The sequence below is a fragment of the Zootoca vivipara genome, chromosome 4 (genome assembly GCF_963506605.1).
Source record: "Zootoca vivipara chromosome 4, rZooViv1.1, whole genome shotgun sequence".
NCBI classification, from domain to species: Eukaryota; Metazoa; Chordata; class Lepidosauria; order Squamata; family Lacertidae; genus Zootoca; species Zootoca vivipara.
This window is the reverse complement of record NC_083279.1, coordinates 87307051-87327564: the sequence shown is the minus strand read 5'-3', so window position 1 is coordinate 87327564 and position 20514 is coordinate 87307051. Positions and strand designations below refer to the sequence as shown.

The 20514-nt window shown below is 43.2% G+C and overlaps 1 protein-coding gene and 1 non-coding gene across 9 annotated transcripts in view; both read left to right on the top strand.

Annotated features, from left to right (window-relative positions):
- CEP295 (centrosomal protein 295) overlaps positions 1–19373 on the top strand; it is a 38572-nt gene extending 19199 nt beyond the window's left edge. For 3 of the 8 annotated variants that reach the window (XM_035115323.2, XM_060273874.1, XM_035115321.2), the window contains 18 exons: positions 1432–1641; positions 2102–2217; positions 2335–3346; positions 4320–4497; positions 4953–5105; positions 5468–5683; positions 7342–7448; positions 8357–8504; positions 8703–8939; positions 9641–9768; positions 10069–10213; positions 11415–12073; positions 12426–12599; positions 14684–14804; positions 17032–17214; positions 17679–17778; positions 18299–18398; positions 19097–19372. In XM_035115323.2, coding sequence (XP_034971214.2) covers positions 1432–1641; positions 2102–2217; positions 2335–3346; positions 4320–4497; positions 4953–5105; positions 5468–5683; positions 7342–7448; positions 8357–8504; positions 8703–8939; positions 9641–9768; positions 10069–10213; positions 11415–12073; positions 12426–12599; positions 14684–14804; positions 17032–17214; positions 17679–17778; positions 18299–18398; positions 19097–19144 — 4035 coding nt within the window. In that variant the 3' untranslated portion in view covers positions 19145–19372. Of the gene's footprint in view, positions 1–1431; positions 1642–2101; positions 2218–2334; positions 3347–4319; positions 4498–4952; positions 5106–5467; positions 5684–7341; positions 7449–8356; positions 8505–8702; positions 8940–9640; positions 9769–10068; positions 10214–11414; positions 12074–12425; positions 12600–14683; positions 14805–17031; positions 17215–17678; positions 17779–18298; positions 18399–19096 lie in introns of those variants that run through there. The other 5 variants (XM_060273878.1, XM_060273875.1, XM_060273876.1 and 2 more) reach the window with 5 other exon arrangements.
- LOC118085828 (small nucleolar RNA U2-19) lies at positions 7977–8060 on the top strand. Its single transcript, XR_004692702.1, has one exon. It is a non-coding gene; the product is annotated as a small nucleolar RNA U2-19 (small nucleolar RNA).
- Positions 19374–20514: the final 1141 nt, after the last annotated feature.

Here is a 20514-nt window from a genome sequence, read left to right as displayed (position 1 = left end):
CTACAGCAGTGAGGCAGTTCCATTATGATATGCCAGTGTTGTCCCTCCCTCTGGGGTTGTGTGAATAACGAAGAGCAGAATATAAATTAACACCAATAAGATGGGCACTTAAGTCACTAGAGTACGATTTCAAATTACAGGAAACTGAATGGCAGAAAACTCATTTCAAGAACAGTTAAGGCTAAACGTCAGGATAATTAAAAAGTATGAAACACAAAAACAGCCAGCTGCTTCCCACAGTGACCTGCACAATAGCTTTAACTATTCTCTACACCTGGAAAGGGAAACCTTTTTGGCCTGAGTTTCCACATTCCCTTCTGGGCAGCCTTCCAGGGTCAGAGGCAAAAGTGGGTGGAGCAATGAATGTAAACATATCTTTGTAAAGTACGATAGTTTCTACACACACACACCTCTGTCCTCCAGGCAAACAATTATCAGAGTTCATGGGCACATTGCAGCAAGGCAACAACACACAAGTGGATGGTTTGGGACGGGGTGTGGCCTGCCTCCTCCCTGCCCTCCCTGAGATTCCTATCCCTGCTCTACTCTGTGGGGTGAGAGGAATGGAAACCTACACAATTGATAGAGTTCTCTCATTTCTTTCCTTCTGTAAGCCAAGAATAATTGCTAATGTAAGCTTGTACTTGGGACGCGGGTGGCGCTGTGGGTTAAACCACAGAGCCTAGGGCCTGCCGATCAGAAGGTCGGCGGTTTGAATTCCCGCGACGGGGTGAGCTCCCATTGCTCGGTCCCAGCTCCTGCCAACCTAGCATTTCGAAAGCACGTCAGAGTGCAAGTAGATAAATTGGTACCGCTACAGCAGGAAGGTAAACGGCGTTTCCATGTGCTGCTCTGGTTTGCCAGAAGCGGCTTTGTCATGCTGGCCACATGACCTGGAAGCTGCACGCCGGCTCCCTTGGCCAATAACGCTAGATGAGCGCTGCAACCCCACAGTCGGTCACGACTGGACCTAATGGTCAGGGGTCCCTTTACCTTTACCTTTAAGCTTGTACTTGCATGGTTTCAAACTTGTGACGGTCACAATGCCAGGAATGTATAGAAGTCAGTCTTAAATACTGTATCCAATTAACTTCAGTTTAATTTCTGGGTTTCACTCTTCCTTTTCTTAGACATCTGTGAGCGCTATGATATGATTGCAATATCATACAATTCAAAGCTGTATTGTAAACTTATGGGTGTTATTATTTATTCTCAGTTTTGCTTCCATAGAAAGTTTAATTACAGGGATGCAGTAGTAGTTTTTACTAATTACAAGAATCTCTTGATGACTATTTTATGATTCTATATTTTATCCAAATTAATACTTGTAATAAATGTTGTTCTGTCAAAGAATTTATTTAATGGGAGGTTCATTGTGTACCATGGATTCCTTCTGTAACTGACATACGGAATTGCTATTCATTTGACTAGATAGAGCGCCAAAAGCAACAGCAGTTGGCATTGCTTCAGCAAATTGAACAGCAGAAAAAACGTCTGGAGGCTGATTTTCTGAAGGCTCAGATGCAGCACCAGGAGCAGGAATTTAAAAAAGAGCAAGAAATGAAAGATCAGGAATCCCAAACGGAACAAGTGAATATCAGGGTCCCTTTTGTACACCAGCAGCAGGAAGTACAACATAAGGTGAAGGAGAAAAGTTGTTCTGTCTGACATAATGCTGGATTTGCTAATTCTGTGGCTGTTCACATCATACTAAGCCATAGATGCTTCCATGTGAAAATGAAGATCACTCCTGCCACCTAATGAGCAGGAGCAATAAACCACAGTTCTTCCCTTGAAATGGTTGATTCTGCTGAAAGAGACCACGATTCGTAAGCCAATCATAAGCCTTTGCTTAAGATCGTGGTTTGTTTGGAGTGAAACAAATCATGACCCCCAGTTTGGATGTATTTCTAAGGGTGGATCCATACCATACATGTAAAGCATATGGCTACCCTCAAAATAAAACCCACCTCAGTAAATACTATCATATTGTGACTGCTGTTGGCTTTGAAACAGAAACTTGACTGTTCCCCACAGAACTGATTCAACTGATTGCCTTTTGCACAGTGCTTGATATTTTCTTAATTTAATTTCTCTTTAGCTTGAAAGAGCCATAGAGCTACAGGCAGGCAGCAGTTCTGCAGAGGGTGATCATACAGAGGATGATCATATACAGATGATTCGCGACTATCAGCAACGCCTTCTAATCCAAAACAGGTATTTTTCTGTCTACACGAGATTCCTGGCTACCTGGTTTGATGCTATCTTGGCGGTTCTGCTCCTGAAAAGTGTTACCTGCTCAAATATATATGTACATATGTCTCTTTGTTTTAGGATGCACAGAGTGTCGGTCGAAGAAGCCAGGAAGCGTCTGCATGAGTATCAGAACAAGCTGAAACAGAGATACCGCTTAGTTTCTGCATCATTGTTAGGTCCTGCTAACAGACTTGCACAGCAAGATTCTGTCCCTGGCGCGCCATCACAATTACAAGGATATCATGGTTTGCAGAGAGTTAACCTAACAGCAGACCAGCCATTTGGGACTGCTCCTGTACAAGAGTCAGCTGAGCATTCAAAACTGCCTTGGATGTTGGCGGCGCCATCATCAGAGCAGGGGGGAACAGAACAACAGTTTGATGTGGGCAGCAGGCATGTATGTACTCTGGAGGGTCAAAGGCTTTTTCAGTTGTCACAGGTTTACAGTTCACACCAACAAAAAGAAGAGCTGGGTGCAGTGGAGACACCTTCGGCACAGTCATTGGAATTTCACAGCATTCCAGAATCATTCATGCTTAAGTCACAGGACACTTCTGTTACAACTCAGCCAGTGGCTGAAACACAGCATGCCCCATTCACTTTCCCTGTGGGCAGCTCTTCTGTGTCTTCAGAAACACTCTGGTCTGATAAACTGACGTCTCGTGCACCTTCAGCGGAAAAGATCCTCCTGCCAGCAACCTTAAAGCACCAGCACATACCTCCCGAAAGTTGCACAAGAACAACCTTGGAGCAAGCTTACCTCCCTCCTTTGCTGCCCCTCTCGTCTGTGCTTTCCTTTGTTTCTAGCGAGAGTCAAAAGACTCAGGAATCCTACGCATTAAAAAATGGAAGTGGATCCACGCCTGGTTATTCTGATATAGCAGAATTAAGGGACAGAATGATGTCTTCCTCTGAGAGCATTCAAGCTCAGCAAGAACACTTGAAAGAACTACAAGAGCAGCTAGATAAGCAAAGGGAAGCTCTTCTTTCTCGGCAGAAGGTACAAGAGGACTTGCTCATGGAAAAGCATAGTCGGCTGAAACAACAAATGGAACAGCAGCAGGAAACTTTAAAGGAGTTTATTAAAAAGGTATGCTTTAAATACATGGCATGAAAACATTTTGGCTGTCCTTCGGTTTAATTCAGAATGAGAACTTCTCTCTGATTTGTTTTCCTAAACTTTGAGTAGCTGCACTTTCGTTGCCATCGTTTCAGTCAACTCTTGTCTAGAGATGTAAAATTTCTGGAAATTATGAAAACTGTTTTTTGGGTGTGTGTGTGATATTTTGGGGAGCACTGAAATGTATCCTAAATATTTCTGTTTTTAAGTTTGTGAAGAGTATAATTTACCATATAATTTTGGTATATTAAATTTTAAATGCCTTTGTTCAAACAACTACTGTGGCAGCAATGTGAGTTGGCTGTAACAATCTTTTAAAAGCACAGCTTTTGAAAGTATTTCACTCATAATTTTGGGATAAAATATCAGTTTCCCCTCAAAGTTATGAATGCTTCTATTTCAGGTCTCAGAAAACACTTCTGCTTCTCTCTCTCACCCACACACTTCCCATTAGCTCTATTCTTGCCACAATTTTAAAAGAAAATGTTCCTCCCTTCTTCAATGTATTAATGGAAGAGCATTTTTTCAATCATTTTTTAATCTTAGCTTTTTTATTCTGAATCAGCTCTGTGAACATAACTGAAAGTCTCTGGAAAGGAGGTGACATACACAGTTCAGTGGTAGAGTGCACCCTTTGCATTTTGGAGATCCCAGATTCAAAACTTTTAATCTTTAGTAAAAGGATCTAGCCTCTTTCTGGCAGACACACTCCTGGGTAGATGGATTAGTAGTAAGGCTGCTCCAGTTTATGTATAGGTTGCAATTTGGTGTGCATTTACTTGGGAGTAAACCCCATTAAACACGGTAGAAACTTATCAGTAAGCATGCAACCATAGAATTGCTCTAAATATCTAATCATCTCTTGGATGTGTGTGATGCCTTACAGTGGGGGGGGGGGGCGCGGAAATGCTTGTGTTTAGGTACTCTTAATTTCTACTTATAGGCAGGACAGTCCAGCACATGTAGAGATATGACAGAGCAGCGAGCGACTGATGACTTCCATCTGCTGCCAACACTAGGAGCAAAAGACAGCAACGAAGATGTGGTTCAAGTTGCTGAAAGGAGCAGTCATGCTGAAAAGGACATTTTGTTTCATAGTGTTTGTCCAAATGAACAGATTGGTAAGGACCTTTTGTTATGTCAAGTTAACCTGCTTTTGTGTCTGTTTTGAGTTCCTTCAAACTGATCTGTTTTCAGACTTAGAACAAAATATACTGCATAAACTTTCGAGCTCTCCAGAACTCTTCATCAGGGATTCTGGGATGAACTGGCTGATCCCATTTTTTAAAAGAGGAAAGTCTGACTGCTACTCAGACCTATTTCATGCCTTAAGTGAAACACAGGTTTTCAAAAATGGGGATCAGAATCCCAGGTGTAATCTGATGCCTGCAGGCACCTACCTAGTAGTAGAGTAATAGTATTTCCCAGCCATGGAACAAAGGTAAGTATTGTTTTCCTTCGATTGCCGAGAGAATGACTTGCCTCAGGCTGTTAACTGGGTATCTCTTAGTTTGTAGCTCAGTGTTCCAGCTGCTATATCAGTTGCAGGTCACCTGAACTTACGTTTACTTTACAGAGCGATTTCAAGACACCTGGGGAAGAGAACAGACATGGAGACTTTCAAAGCCACCTTTGTCAAAAATAAAGCTAGGGCTTGATTTGGAACAGCATGAACTTAGCGTTATACCAGAACTTGACACACCACGGAGTGGCAGACTTTCCTCTACAGGTAAATTGTAAAAGTGTGGTGTTGATCAGAAGTTCTTACACGGTATGGCTCATCCTCTCTTGCTGTTTTGCTGTAAAACCCCAAAGCTTCTGACCTTTCCTAGACTTTGTCAGAAATTGCGGAGCCTAATTCCAAGGTAATGATTGGCGAAGAAATCCAATACCCTCTCATTAAGTAGTGCTTAGAGCAGAAGGAACCTACAAAAATACGGTATTACCACTACAAGATCTGTTAGGGCTGCGCAGCAGCTGAATCAAGCTGCTTTCAAAGGGATCCTTTTTAATCTAATTGAAATAAGGTATTTTAAAAGTTCAGCCAAGTGTTGGTCTTTTCTTCTAACAATTGGCAACTGACCCTTGCAGGTTACAGAGAACCTCTTACTGGAGATACTTGCCTGGCTTCAAGGGCCAATAAGTGGCAGTCCAGCATCAGTCTAGATGAAGATCTCCATGAAGAAACAGATTTATTAAGGTTTATGGCAGATGGCCAAGAACCAAGTTCTGATGAAAGTGAGATCCAGTTCAATGAATTATGGTGTGATAAGTCAGCGACGGAAGCTGGGGGCTTTTGTGACTCAGGTGAGAAGTGTCGCTTTTTGAAGCATGGATGTGTTGGGGGCCCTTTTGATTTGGAATCTGCCTCTTCGAACCTAATGACGATAATGTTAGCTTAAGCCAGTGGTGTCCAAACTTTTTTCAAAGAGGGCCAGATTTGATGAAGTGAAGGGCCGTGGGGCTGACCAAAGTTGTTGAGCTTTTTTTAGGATTGAAGGATTGAAATTGTTGAGCTTTTTAAAGGGTTTTACCCCAAGAAATACTGCCACAGGGGCCAGATTAAACCAAAACGGCCCCCAAAACGGACTTTGGACATGCCTAAAGGAAAAGGGACCCCTGACCATTAGGTCCAGTCGTGACCGACTCTGGGGTTGCAACGCTCATCTAGCGTTATTGGCCGAGGGAGCCGGCATACAGCTTCCAGGTCATGTGGCCAGCATGACAAAGCCGCTTCTGGCGAACCAGAGCAACGCACGGAAACGCCGTTTACCTTCCCGCTGTAGCGGTACCTATTTATCTACTTGCACTTTGATGTGCTTTCGAACTGCAAGGTTGGCAGGAGCTGGGACCGAGGAACGGGAGCTCACCCCGTTGCGGGGATTCAAACCGCCGACCTTCTGATCGGCAAGCCCTAGGCTCTGTGGTTTAACCCACAGCGCCACCCCCAGCGCTGTGCCTGGTTTAAGCCAAATACTGTGTCTGCTTTATATTAGATCCATGGAAAGGTAATGTGCTTCTGAAGAACACATAAGCTCCAAGGGGAGGCCATTACATCATTGTATAATAGCTCCCATAACAAGTTGATTCAATTTGGTGCCTGGGTAATATAGCTGAGAGCTTCCTTTGGTCCCCAGTAGAGCACCTGATAGCAACACAGTTGCCCTTCAATCACCCCTCTTGGTGCCTGTTAGGGCCACTTGCCCCCCCCAAAAAAATAATCAAGTTTTGTTTTTTGTTTTTTGTTTTTTTAAAAAACACCTTTCAGATTTTTTGGGGGGGTATTCTTTTGGGGAAATGGTGTTGCCTCCTGTTTTGTTATCTGTGTTTTATTTGTCTTGGTATGTTGTAAGTGTTTAGTCCGGTTTTAGGAGCGGGGGTTCGTTGTGAAGTGGGTTTGTTTTTGTTGATTTATTTAACCAATTTATATCGTGCCCTTCCTCATTTAGGAGACCATGTTGCAACAGTGGCAGCAGTTTCTTAGTTTTCCAAATGTGCCCCCAGGCCCCCAAAGTTTGGGGACTTCTGATCAGCAACATGGCAGTTTGTTGAGCCAAAGCTGTTTATCGGCCTGTCATCAAAAGCAGCACCTTGATTTTTACCCCTAAAATCAAACTGATAATGCCATAATGTATTAAATGATTGTTAGAACATTTCCAGCTCTGAATAAGTTAGGTTTTCTTTCTGTCCTGTTACGAATCATTCTAAGGCCCTGAGAGCACTCCTCTTCTGCAGAGCAGCAGCTGGCATTTCCAAAAAAAGTCTATGAAGGACGTGCTCTCTGTGTGCAGGTGAGATTGCAACATATGAAATGGGAGCAGAGCATGTAGTCTCTGACAGATGGAAGCAAACCTGGGCAGAAATGAAAAAGTGGGAATGGCTTATGGAATAAAACCTGTTCAGATTCATAAATGCTTGCTGTTTTCCTCCTGTCATTCTGATTTATTTTATTTTTGTGTGTTCAGCCCGCTCCTACGAACTCACTCTTAGAGATCGAGGCTTACCAAGCTCTGATGATACTGGAAAGATAATAGCTACGTATCCTCATCCTTCATTTAGACCTGATTGTATGGTTAGTCACCACTGGGTTTTAACGTGTAATATGCAGCATTTATTTTAAACAAGCATGCTTCCTTTTTTCTAATCTTTGTGGTTTTTTTTTAAAAAATATAATAATTGGAACTGTTAATTACAAACTTGCATTCAAACGTGAGAGCTGTTCATTTTTTTTTTTTTTTTGCTTTAGGGAGCTCTGAAAAGCTCCTCTCTTCTTCTTTAATATCTAGTTTTGTTTTGCAGAAGTTTTCTGGCGACAAAATACTAAATGGAATGCAGCACTGCTGGATATAGCACCAGTTGTGCAGTCTGCCTCCCTCATTTGTGGAGTTAAAATTCTCATTTAATTGTCCTTGACTATTAAAAAAAAGCTTGAAAACAAGGCATTATATTTTGAATAGTATTACTTATTTTAAGAACCTAATGTTTTCATCTCTTATACTGTATAACATTAGAAAAAGGTACAAACCACTTTCCATTAGTAAATAAGCACAACTGTGTCTTGCATTGCTTCGCTTTCCCTCTGAGAGCCTCTTACTCAGTGACTCTGTGATGAGAATTAGCCAAATCTGAGCACCAAAAAGATCAACTGGTCTGTGTGGTGCATGATTTGTAATCTGTTCTGGGAAGCAATACAAGTCTGAATTGAGAGCATGGTAATTTGTGATGTATGGTTACTGTTGGTTGAATGAATGAGTGAATGGAACGAGTGAATGAGTGAGTGGAATTTGAGTGAGTGAGTGAATGAATGAATGAGAGACAGAGAGATTTTACTGAGCAATGATGAGCCTGATGTGTACTGACAATTGAATACGTGGAGGTTTTTACACTTGACCTGAGCTCAGAACAAAATGTGTTGCAATTCCGAGCACTTGGGGTTTTGGAATTCATAATCATTATATTTCATATGTATTATTGCCTTAGGTAACACTTTCTACAGAATGGTGCCCTTCTTCATTAAGTCCACAGACATCTACACAACAGGTAGCATGTGGCTATTTTGCTTCATCTTCACTTTCTGCTACCAGTTTCGTTGCCAATTCCAATCCTGACGGAAGTCTTGCTAATACAGGTACATTTTCTTACAAACTGTAATACAGTAGACTGGGTTTTTCTGCTTATTTTACACGGCTGTGTCCGACATGAAAGTGTGCTGTGGAGTAGTCTGAATAAGTTGCACAGCTCTTTTAATTATGGATCGAAGCATTTATTTTCTTGATTTGCATGGAATTTTTTATGAAGTTGAGCATGGTTGTGCTATGTCTTACAGAGTCGCATTCAGGCAGGAAACAACCAGGTCATTTCAGCTCTCCTTTGAAAGAGAAAGCAAATACTGCTTTGGAGCCTTCAATTTCTCTGCTGTGTGAACAGGATGATCCTTCAGAAGCTCCTGGCTCCCATCTGTTTGGAGAAATGTTGCACTCGGATAGACGCAAAATTCAACAGATCATAGACAAATACACAAGAGATTTCAGCTGGTCATCTTTAAGCAACGTCTCTCCCCCTGGTAATGTTAGTAGAAGGTGAAAAATAGCAAATTCAGAAGTATTCAGAGGGAATGAATTTGTATTTTTTAAAAAAAACTTAATTTTGTTTCTTGTCCTCTGTGTTGTCCGAGCAACATATTCTTTATAGGGCTGGACAAAGGTACACGGCTAAGGTCATAATACTATACCATAGCTTGATAGCATGAGAAATAGGAGGCATGTCTGAATTTCACAGAACAAAGACCAGTAGAGTCTGCAACTCGTTGAGTCAATGAACCTCTTTTTTGATACAACCTCCCCACCCCTTTCCGCTTCTAGTTCCTTTTTGGATTTCCCATTCTTGTTGCGGTTTGTATTGTTGGCAATCAGTTTTGTAACTATACTAAAAATACATCTTTCTATACCCATTTCAACCTGGCTTCAGTTCTGGGTTTGGTGCAGAAAACCACCTTGGTCACCCTGATTGGAGAAATCGGTGGGATGAGATGCTGACCTGGCATCAACTTAAGAAACATTTTTTTAAAATTCAGGCCTTTGAGAGATTGAGTGGAGATTACCCCAGAAGACCGTCTTTGAAGATGTGAAAGCATTAAAGATTGTTTAGCTGTTTATTTTTAAATGCACATACTGCCTCATTGCCAGTGTGTTTGATGTGTGGTGTAAAGCATACTGTTTTGGCAACAGTCGATTTCCTTTTAACCTTTTGTTTTTTTAAATCAAGCAGTTGATACTACTGACCTTGAGAGAAGTTTTCCAAATTTCCACCGTGAGCTTTTTAAGCCTTTGGAACCAAGACCTGACTTTGATATGCTCTCAACGTTTTCTCAGAACAGCAAGAACCAAAGCAAGGTATTTTTTTAAAGTGTTTATTCCTACACATCACGGGTTATTACAGTTTAGAACTGATTACTATGATTCTCGCATAAAACCATTTCTGGTATTTATAGTGTTCACATGGCCTCCTTCTGTGGGAATATGAATTATCTTCAGATTACTGCATAGCCATGTAAGATTCCACAGTGGATGTTATCAGTTGGTTTGTCATTTAACAGATATATGACTTTAAAGTAAAATTTGAATGTCTCAATTCTTAAATTTCCCATAACATACTTGGTCTTTCTCTGCCTGCACACATTTTTCTGTCTGCAGAATTCTACTTTATTGAAGAGCCACGAATTAACAGCTTCCAGCTTTGAAGAAGGAAGCAACAACCTTTCTCTTCTCAGTACAGGAAAACTAAGCGATATTCCACCAACGCAACAGAGGGGCGAGGAGGCAAAGGAGCAGAGTCAAGGTAATTGTTACATTTGGTCTTCACAGGACAAAAACTGTTATGTTTGCCGGTTAATAGAATCCATCTTCAAGTTGGGGTTCTTTCAGTGGAGTCTGGTCTATTTCTATTAATCCTTTAAGTTTGGATACCAGTGGTTCAGTTGGGTTTGATATCTTTTGACTTGGCTGAAACTCTTAATTGATTTTCTCAGTAAATCTGGTGCCAAAGACATAATAATAGTAAACATTCTTAGCATGCTGGTATGAACATTTGATAAGATTAGTTGTTAGCTCCGTTGATGTTCTGTAGCTTCCATTATCCTGGCGTCTGGCATTTAGAGACAGTCTCTCTGCCTGGCTAATCAGCTTCTGCACAGTCTTCTCTCATTATTAGAGAGAGCTTTATTACGGAACTGCTATAACTCAGCGGGGGGCGCTGTGGTCTAAACCACTGAGCCTCTTGGGCTTGCCGATCGGAAGGTGAGCGGTTTGAATCCCCACGACGAAGTGAGCTCCCGTTGCTCTGTCCTAGCTCCTGCCAACCTAGCAGTTCGAAAGCACATCAGTGCAAGTAGATAAATAGGTACCACTGCGGCAGGAAGGTAAACGGCATTTCCGTGCGCTCTGGCTTATAGTGTTCCGTTGTTCCAGAAGTGGTTTAGTCCTGCTGGCCACATGACCCGGAAAGCTGTCCGTGGACAAACTCCGGCTCCCTTGGACTGAAAGTGAGATGAGCGCTGCAACCCCATAGTCGTCTTTGACTGGACTTAAGCGTCCAGAGGTTCTTTACCTTTTTATTCAGCGGTTAGTCAGAAAGTCAGTCTCTGACATCTCTAGTCCAAGGTTAAGATAGTAGGTGATGTGAAAGACCCCTCTGCCTGAGAACCTTGAAAGCCACTACCTGCCAGAGTAGACAGTATTTGGCTATATAGTCAAGTAGTCTGACCTGGTAACATAGGAATCTACCTTATGCAAAGTCAGGCCATATGCCCATCTAGCTCAGTACTGTGGACACTTAACAGGCAGCTGCTCTTCAGGGGTTCCGGGAATCTTTCCCAGCCCTACCTGGAAACACCAGAATTTAACCTGCAATCTGTTGAATGCAAATCATGTATTGTACTAAGCTACACGAAGAAAGGGGGGGGAAATCACCCCACCGCATCTTGAAATTCAGTTCTGCTTTGAGCCAGGTTAGAATTTTTATTTTTGTTTCTCCATTCCAGGTGCTGAAGAATCGTTTGAACACCTACCTCTGCAATCTTCCTTAAGAGAGGTTCCACAGAGTGGTGATAAGTATGGATCCTTCAGCGCAGAGGCCGAACAAAACCTTGAAATGAGTAAAACTAATGGGAGCAGTATCTATGTCGAACCTGAGAGCACACAGTGTGAGGAGCAGGAAAATGATGAGATCACCAACCTTTATTCTTCCATTGAAAATTTCCGTAGTCCAAGCCTGGCAGAAGATGGAGGCTCATTCTATCAGCTAGTTCCAGATAATGGTACAAGGCATAGTGCTCTTGGGACCACAGAGTCGGAGAAAGAAGACATGTCAACGAAAGAAGAGAGCCTGTGTTTTGCCGAACTGCCCACTGCGTCAACTGACAGCAAGCGTAAGACAGTTACAGAAAAGGCGGCTATAAATGAGGATGTAGAAATTGATCTCTCTCGGTGTACTTTGCAAACTATGGGAGATCAGAGTTCTATAATAACACAGACGATGCTGAGTTTGAGTCCAGAAATGAACTCTAAGATCTCAGAGAGCCCTGTGGAAAATTCTGTGCAGCAAACTAGCAGAGTGCCAGATGCATCTCCGCAACCGAATTTGACTACCATGCAGGCTGAAAGTTCACGTTCCTCTTTGCCAAGAAACGTACCAGTCTGGGTAAGTGAACTAAAACTATAAGTAGCATGTGGTATCAAGTTGGGGCTTAGTCTGAAGCTGTCCAAATCATGCCTTTCTTAGCATATTGATGAAAGGAGAGCATTGACCTAAATCACAGCCAGCCAGCACAAGGTCTGCGGTTTACCTGTGAGCCTTCAGAAATGTCACCTGCGGCACCTAAGCTTCCGTTGGGGTTTTTGAGTTTTCAACAGATGTAAAGGAACATTGAGCTAAATGTCAAGGTAGCTTGGCATCTCAAGTGCTGCAACAATACTGGCATGTGTGATGTCTGTGCAAATTATATTAAATCATGCATATCCAAAACATAGCATTCTGTCATTTTAATTTCTAGGAAACACATACAGGGCAAGGGATTATGGAAGAACCCGAGTTGACTCTAATAAGCTCCAATGACATCAGTATTGCAGAATCAGATCTGGGATTCTTTGAACAAGCGGAGAGCAGAAAGGAGGAAACTGAAAACTTGCCTTACGTTGATCATTCTGAAGCAATAAGCTGTCCCATGGTAAACATTTTGGTTCTTCCCCCTCCCCAATAGACCCATTTTATGTGGGTGAGGTTATTGTTTTCTTTACTATTTTGCAAAAAGGGACAATCTGTGAAATTTAAATTACAGCATGGTTTGAATTTGCAGCATTTATTTATGTATTTATTCACAAACAAACAAACAAACTGATTGCCTGCCCTTCCTCAACAGGTCCCAGGGTGGGTTACAACATTTTAGAATTCAGAATTAAAAACAGTTAAAACTTAATACATTCAGAGATGTGTCCTGAACCACTTGTCTCAGATGTTAAAGGTCAGGGTCAAGAGGTGTGTCTTCTGCGTTTGCCCAAATCTGTATAATAAAGAAGCCAGGAGCACCTCTGTGGGGATGGAATTCCACAGCTGCCACAGAGACTGTCCTCTCCACTTCTGGGCCACCACACGTGAACTTCTGAGGGAGGTGGAAGTACCAAGAGGACCCCCTCTGCTGACCTTAACAACCAGGAGGGTCTGTAGGGAAGGAGACAGTCTTTCAGATATTTAGGTTTAACAAGATCCTAGCTAATAAACTGAACTATAAAAAAGCATGGAAATATGTGCAATCTTAGCACACATCTAGCGTAACTTTGGAAGAAATGTGGTTTATAATAAAGATGTATGATGGAAGAGAGAGGGAGTGTGCTAGAAAAGTCTTTAGCCTATTGTGTTTTAAGTGTGTGCATGATTGCATAGGTGTGTTCTTGTCCTGTTTAGTAACTTCTTTGAGCTTACCCTCCCTCCTTCTCTGGACGTTTCTCACCAGCCCGGCAACAACCCTTGGACAAGTGCACAGAGATGCTTTTATAATAATATGATAATAATAATTTATTATTTATACCCCACCCATCTGGCTGGGTTTTCCCAGCCACTCTGGGCGGCTCCCAACTGAATATTAAAAACACAATACAGCATTAAACATTAAAAACTTCCCTAAACAGGGCTGCCTTCAGATGTCTTTTAAAAGTCAGGTAGTTGTTTATTTCCTTGACATCTGATGGGAGGGCATTCCACAGGGTGGGCACCACTACCAAGAAGGCCCTCTGCCTGGTCCCCTGTAACCTCACTTCTCGCAGGGAGGGAACCGACAGAAGGCCCTCTGAGCTGGACCTCAGTGTCCAGGCTGAATGACGGGGATGGAGATGCTCCTTCAGGTATACTGGACTGAGGCCGTTTAGGGCTTTAAAGGTCAGCACTAACACTTTGAATTGTGCTCGGAAACGTACTGGGAGCCAAACCAGATCTCTCAGGACTGGTGTTATATGGTCTTGGCGGCCACTCCCAGTCACCAGTCTAGCTGCCGCATTCTGGATTAGTTGTAGTTTCTGGGTCACCTTCAAAGTTAGCCCCACGTAGAGCGCATTGCAGTAGTCCAAGCGAGAAGTATCTAGAGCATGCACTACTTTTGCACAGTTGTGTGTATGTAGCCAGCTGTGGAAGTGTGAGAAGTTGGGCCACAGATTCCAGCACTGCTATTCCTTATGGGGACTTCATTAAAATTAAACAACAGATTGGAATGACAGAGCGAGGGGAGGAGTAGTCATTCCCACCAATTCAGTATGGATCTATGAGAATCCTTTGGAGGAGGGCATTCAAGCCTTCCATGTTTTTGCTGTTTGTGGGAGTTAAGCTGCTAAGACAAATTCCATCTCTTTGCACCTTCCTGTGCTTGTGTGTCTATTCCACCCTTTGAGCCTTTGCAGTACACACACACACAATATTTGTGGTGTTTATAGGTTCCCCCAGTAAGTTTTTTCCTACAGCCAAGCCACTGGAAAGTGACGTCAACTGAGGCTTCTTGTGGCTTCTTGTGCCCCTTCAATTCTCTAGCTGTTCTGTACATGCTTGGAGTCCCCTGTGTTAAGAATCATCGAACTGCTTGAGATTGAATTCGTATCTCAAGTCCAGTGAATTCCAATTTAAAACATAACTTCTTCTTCCATTTGGTTTTAAAATTTTTGCAATTCCTTTTGTATAGCAGTACTTTATTCCTTGTAATGAAGTGACATTAACGTTTACAATCACCAATCATCGCGTTACATATTACAGCCAATTTTACTCTCTTAGCAGAGCAGAGAATTTTTACCTTTAAATTCAGAAGTGGATGACTCCATTTGCTCTCAGCCTGACTATCCATTAGCAGCTTGGAGCACCCAAGAGGATTCTTGTCAAAACTCCAACGAAGAAGGTAGGTGTGCAGTAGCTTCAGCAAGAGGACAAGAGCTGAGGCAGCATAACAGCTTAAGTCAGGAAAAGAATGATGGATGCTTACCTAATGATTTATCCATTTTTTCAGGAGAGCATTGTGCTAGGCCACGGGTGTCAAACACAAGGCCCGGGGGCCAAATCCGGCCCGCCAGACCTCGTCATGTGGCCCGCCGAGCGCCCCAGCCAGCGGGACCCAGCAGCGGGACCTTGCTGCTGAAGCGCCGCGCCGACAAAGCGCCGACAAACAGCTGGGGCCGGGGGGGGGGGGTAGAAAGGCGGCCGGAGCAGCGCCGCACGGAGAGTCCCGAACCTCTGCAACACAGAAGTGCTCTGTAGCACTTTGAATCCTCCTCCTCCTGCCACTGCTCGGCGCCTGGAAACGGCTGCTGCTGCTGCTGAAGCCCAGAGAAAGCACCCAGCAGCACCCCGTGGAGGAGGAGGAGGAGGATTCAAAGTGCTACAGAGCACTGCTGCGTCCCAGAGGCTCAGGACTCTCTGCACGGCGCTGCCGGGCACCGACCCGGCAAGCTGCTGCCTCCTCCTCCTCTTGCCTCACCTCCACCTCCTCCTGCCGTGGCTCAGCCTCATGAACGTGAGCTCAGCAGCAGCTCAGCCTCACGAACGTGCAACTCTGAGGCTTTACGCACTTCTCCTAAAACGGACACCCGCTGCCTCACGCTGCACGGGAAATGCTTTTTGCCCCTGGGTCCCTTTGCGCTCTTTTCTGGCGCTGAATCAAGGCGGCGACCCCCCCCTTCCCTTTCTTTCTTCCTCTCTCTCGTTCTTATTCTTTCTTTCCCTCTCCTTCCTTCTTTATCTCTGTCTTCTCTCCCTCTTTCTTTTTCTTTCCTTCTTTATTCCCTTCCTTATTTCCTACTCTTCTTTCTCTCACCTCTTTCCTTCCTCTCTCCCTCCTGCTCCCTCTTTTCTTTCTTTCTTTCTTTCTTCCTTACTTCCTTTCTTCCTTCTGTCCTTCCCATCTTTCTTCCTCTCCCTCATTCTTATTCTTTCTTTCCCTCTACTTCCTTCCTTCTTTCTCCCTTTCCGTCTTCTCTCCCTCTTTCTTTTTCTTTCCTTCTTTATTCCCTTCCTTATTTCCTACTCTTCTTTCTCTCCCCTCTTTCCTTCCTTCCTTCCTCTCTCCCTCCCACTCCCTCTTTCCTTCCTTCCTTCCTTCCTTCCTTCCTTCCTTCCTTCCTTCCTTCCTTCCTTCCTTCCTTCCTTCCCCCCTCCCTCCCTCCCCCTGCCCTCCCCCTCCCTCTCCTCAGAAACATAGGATGCTGCTTTATACTTCTGGCCCTTAAACCCTGGTACCAGGAGAGCAGCTCCAGCGAGTCAACCTCAGCCAGTCCCTTTGGTGAAGGGTGGTGGCTCACTGGCAGAACATCTGTCCTGCATGCAGAAGGACCCCAGCATCTCCAGGTACTAGTAGCTCTGCAAAGGTCCTGCATGAAACCCTAGTGAGCCTCCACCACCCAGTGCAGTTACCAAAAATCATTTTTCAATAAATTGTACAATAATTGTACATTTGAATATCTACTTGCCATTATTCTGACTGTTTCTGCTTTCAGAGCTAGTTATTACTTACATTATTACAAAAAACAGTAATAATTGAATGCAGTGACAATAATTTATGATAATAAAGAGTGGACACATAGTCCTACAGATACAACCGGCCCTTTGAGGGTGACCAAACTGCTGATGCGGCCCCCGATGAATTTGAGTTTGACACCCCTGTGCTAGGCCATGCCAAGACCAGAAAGGCACAGAGCTGTCCTCTATTAGCACAGAGCTGCCTTTATTAGACATGTTCTCGCCTTGTTGTGGGCAATAAAATGTTGTCTTTAGTGCATTCTGAATTAACTGATTATAGCCCCTGATCTAGAAATCTACATGCTTTTGGCTCCTTTGGTTGCATTTTCTTCCCGCCTGTAGAAACTGGTTGGTGAGAAAACATGTGTTTTCCCTTCATTGTTGTGTGTGTGTGTCTGAAAGGCATGGCTTTTGCTCGCCAATGGGTCTCTTTAAGGTTTTAGTTTAATTATTTTCTTCTTCAATAAGCCAAGATATAATAATTAGATCTGTGAAAGTTTTAAAGCTGTAGTGGATATGTACTAAAAACCGTACTCCCACATGATATATGGTAAATGAAATAAGGTCTCTCAAATAATGTCATAGGTAGATGTTTCACCTTCCCTCCCCTACAGCACTCTTGCCAGAGTTCGCGTCTGCCACCGAGAGCTTGCAAGAAGCGTTTTTCAGGCTGAAGAAAGATTTCATTGAGAGATCCTGTAAAAGAGTAGAGAAGATCAAAAGTAGAAAGCGAAGTTCTGAAAAGCCTCCAGCTCAGGCACTTCTTCATAAACCAAGAGAGAACTTGTCGCCTCCTGGTAATTTTATTAGCAAGCCATTCAAAGCTTTAGAAAGGAGATACCAAACAAGGAATGGAATAAGCCGATACGTTTTCTTCTCATAGTTTTTGTTATTAAGGGGCCTTTTTTCCTTGAAATACGCAACTACTTAAGAGATGCTTTACAAAGTATACTGCTCACCCTGGGTCCTTATAGAACAGTGTATCAGTTGTTGAGGGAGAGTGTTGTTACTTCCTATGGGCATCTGTTCGGCCGCTAGGAGAACATGATGCTGGATTTAAATGTGCCATTGGCCAGATCCTGCAGGCTGTTGTTATGCCTTCCACACTTTGTTCAGTGTGGGTTAAGATTCAAACATTGCTGCAGTCCATTTCCTATTCCGTTGTGAATGAAAAATATATAGTTGCTATGGGAAAAACACTGCCTATTTAATGTGGTCTCATGAGCTTTGTTAAACTTAGTGTGTTCTGGTTAACTCCAAGGTGCAGCAGCTGTTCATTTGAAGAAAGTAGAAGACTTTAAAGCGTGTTCCACAGAGGACAGGAAGGCAGCAGAAGCACAGATGTACCAACGCACTTCAAGGTATTGTGGGAGCCACATTGGGCAGAAACCGAACTAATTTAGTTGATCAAGCTGCTTAATTTTTGCTTAAAGAAGGCCTCCCTTTTACTCCCCTCCCTTCCTTTAAAAACAAAACAAAACGCGGGGGTGCATTCGAAAAACATCCAAGTTGGTTGGAAGACTCTTGCACTTCCCAGCGTAGCAAGAATCCTCAGCTATCAAGTCACATAGCATCATTATCCTGTCACATGAATGACAGGGGACCTGCCCAAATGTCAAATACAGTACATGGCTTTGCAAATCTCCAGCCACCTCCCCTATTAAGCTGTGCCTTGGAAATTTAAAAATGGGAGGGCTTGGAGACTTGAAAAGCCTCATGCTCCCATTTCAGACTGAAACAAGAGCTGCCTTAAAGCCCCTCCCTTAAAAAGATTCATAAACACTGAATCTTTCTTACTATTTTATTGTCTAATCCCCCCCCCTCTGGAGAGTGTTTTGGGCAGTCCACTGCTAATGCGCACTTTTTAAAACCTTTGGGCAGATTGTATAATAATTTAGCTGAAGTGAAAACCAAAAAGCAGGAGAGAGAGCGACGAGAAAACTATGCCAAAAACCGGGAAAGAGCAAAGGCATTTCAAAAGGTAAAACACTTGCATTACAGGGGTGGGGGTGGGGTGGAGGTACCCATTCTAATTACCCGAAACTCCATGTGGTTTTGGGGCAACCTTTGGGGAGGAGGGAAATATCGGTGGTAAGCAGGGCAAGAAGTGGGTGGAGCAATAGGTTGCCTTTGTACAGTAACCTACATTATTGCCACACAAGGTTTCTACCCATGATCATACCCTGCACTCCCCTCCAGGTATTTCTTACCTGCTTATTGCAGGAGTGATCCCGGAGTGCATGACAGCAGAAAATGCAAACAGCATTTAAAATAAAAATCATAACAGCAGTATCAGCAGAGCTCACAATGGCCTGAACAATTGGGAGGGTCTTCAGTTGCCGCTGAAAACTCAGCTGTATTCAAAGAGAAAGGGAGTCCCACAATCGGGGCACCTGCCTCAATAATGCTCATTCCCATGTTGCAACAGATAGGCAGGTCTATAGGGGAGAAGGTATTTAGTGCCTAAGCTGTACGCACCAAAATGAAAAAGCAGCTGCTGCTACATTATTATTCTGTGAAATCTTAAAAGTCATACATATGCTTGCAAAAACCTTTGCTCTAGTATATTTCTCAATTTTAACTATTAGGGAAAAGAGCCCATTGATTGATTATCCTTGAAACCTGTATTTGCTGAATCTCTCTAGCTGACAATTGACTTTTCCTCTCATCTCAATACAGAAAACATTGGAAAACCTAAGAGCCAGAAAAACAACAGCGAAAAAATAATGCTCTTCAGAAGCTTGCAGGTGGAAGAATTCTTCGCTGTAAAGTAAAAAAAACGACTCGAGGTCACCTTTGTAAATACATGATATGCCAGCCTGATATATATTGCATTCAATTTGGATAATTTGCCAATATGGCCAAAGCTGTATAGGGTGAATTGCCATATTTTCTACAATTATGACTTTTTAAATCAAGGAATATTTTTAAAAAACTTCACATGCCCCCCCCCCCGCTTTTGTATCACTTTGTTATTTATAATAAAATTTTAACATGTAGGTATTGAGCTTGTTTTAGCAAGGGGAAACTATGTTCAAAGGAAATGCTTTATATTATTTTGAAAAGAGGACTATGAAACTTAAAACATATTGCACCAATTTAGTGCATTTGGTTTTGTTAAACGACCACCAGAAAGTTACAAGTCATTGGTAGAACAATGAGTCACAGCTGTAAAGGAAGGGGAGGTGGTAGTCCTTTTAAACGATCTGACCCAGGTGGCGCTGTGGGTTAAACCACTGAGCCTAGGGCTTGCTGATCAGAAGGTCAGTGGTTCGAATCCGTGACGGGGTGAGCTCCCGTTCCTCGGTCCCAGCTCCTGCCAACCTAGCAGTTCAAAAGCATGTCAAAATGCAAGTAGATAAATAGGAACCGCTATAGCAGGAAGGTAAACGGGCGTTTCCGTGTACTGCTCTGGTTCGCCAGAAGTGGCTTTGTCATGCTGGCCACATGACCTGGAAGCTATACGCCAGCTCCCTCGGCCAATAATACAAGATGGGCGCCGCAACCCCAGAGTCAGTCACAACTGGACCTAATGGTCAGGGGTCCCTTTACCTTTATTCACTTTGGGCTTTCAGTGTGTAATGACCAGCACATGAAATGGGGCTTTAACCCAAAAGCAGCTATAAGCAAGCACCAACTACGTTTTAAGAACAGCTCCCATCCTGCCTTTTGGATATTCTAACACTGGAACTGCCACCAGTCAGTCACTGATGAAAGGCTAAATAAAAAAAATTCCTTCAGTAGCACCTTAAAGACCAACTAAGTTTTTATTTTGGTATGAGCTTTCGTGTGCATGCACACTTCTTCAGATAGGCTGTAAGAGAAAGGGACTCGCTTCTGCCTGGCATCTTGGGACGGTAGCCCCAAGCAGCACCCAAACTCACATTACTGAAAATGGAAATCAGATTTGTGTCCTTTGGAGCAGCCCCATCGGTAGAAATAACCACCTGCCACTTCATGACACCTTACTCTGAAATGAGGGGTGTTTCTTGTAAAGGGGTGTACCGGAGCAAGGACTAGTCAAAATGGAAACAAGCCGCCGAGGGGGCAGATTAATCTTGCCAGAGCTACAGATCAGTTAAGGTCCACTATTAGTT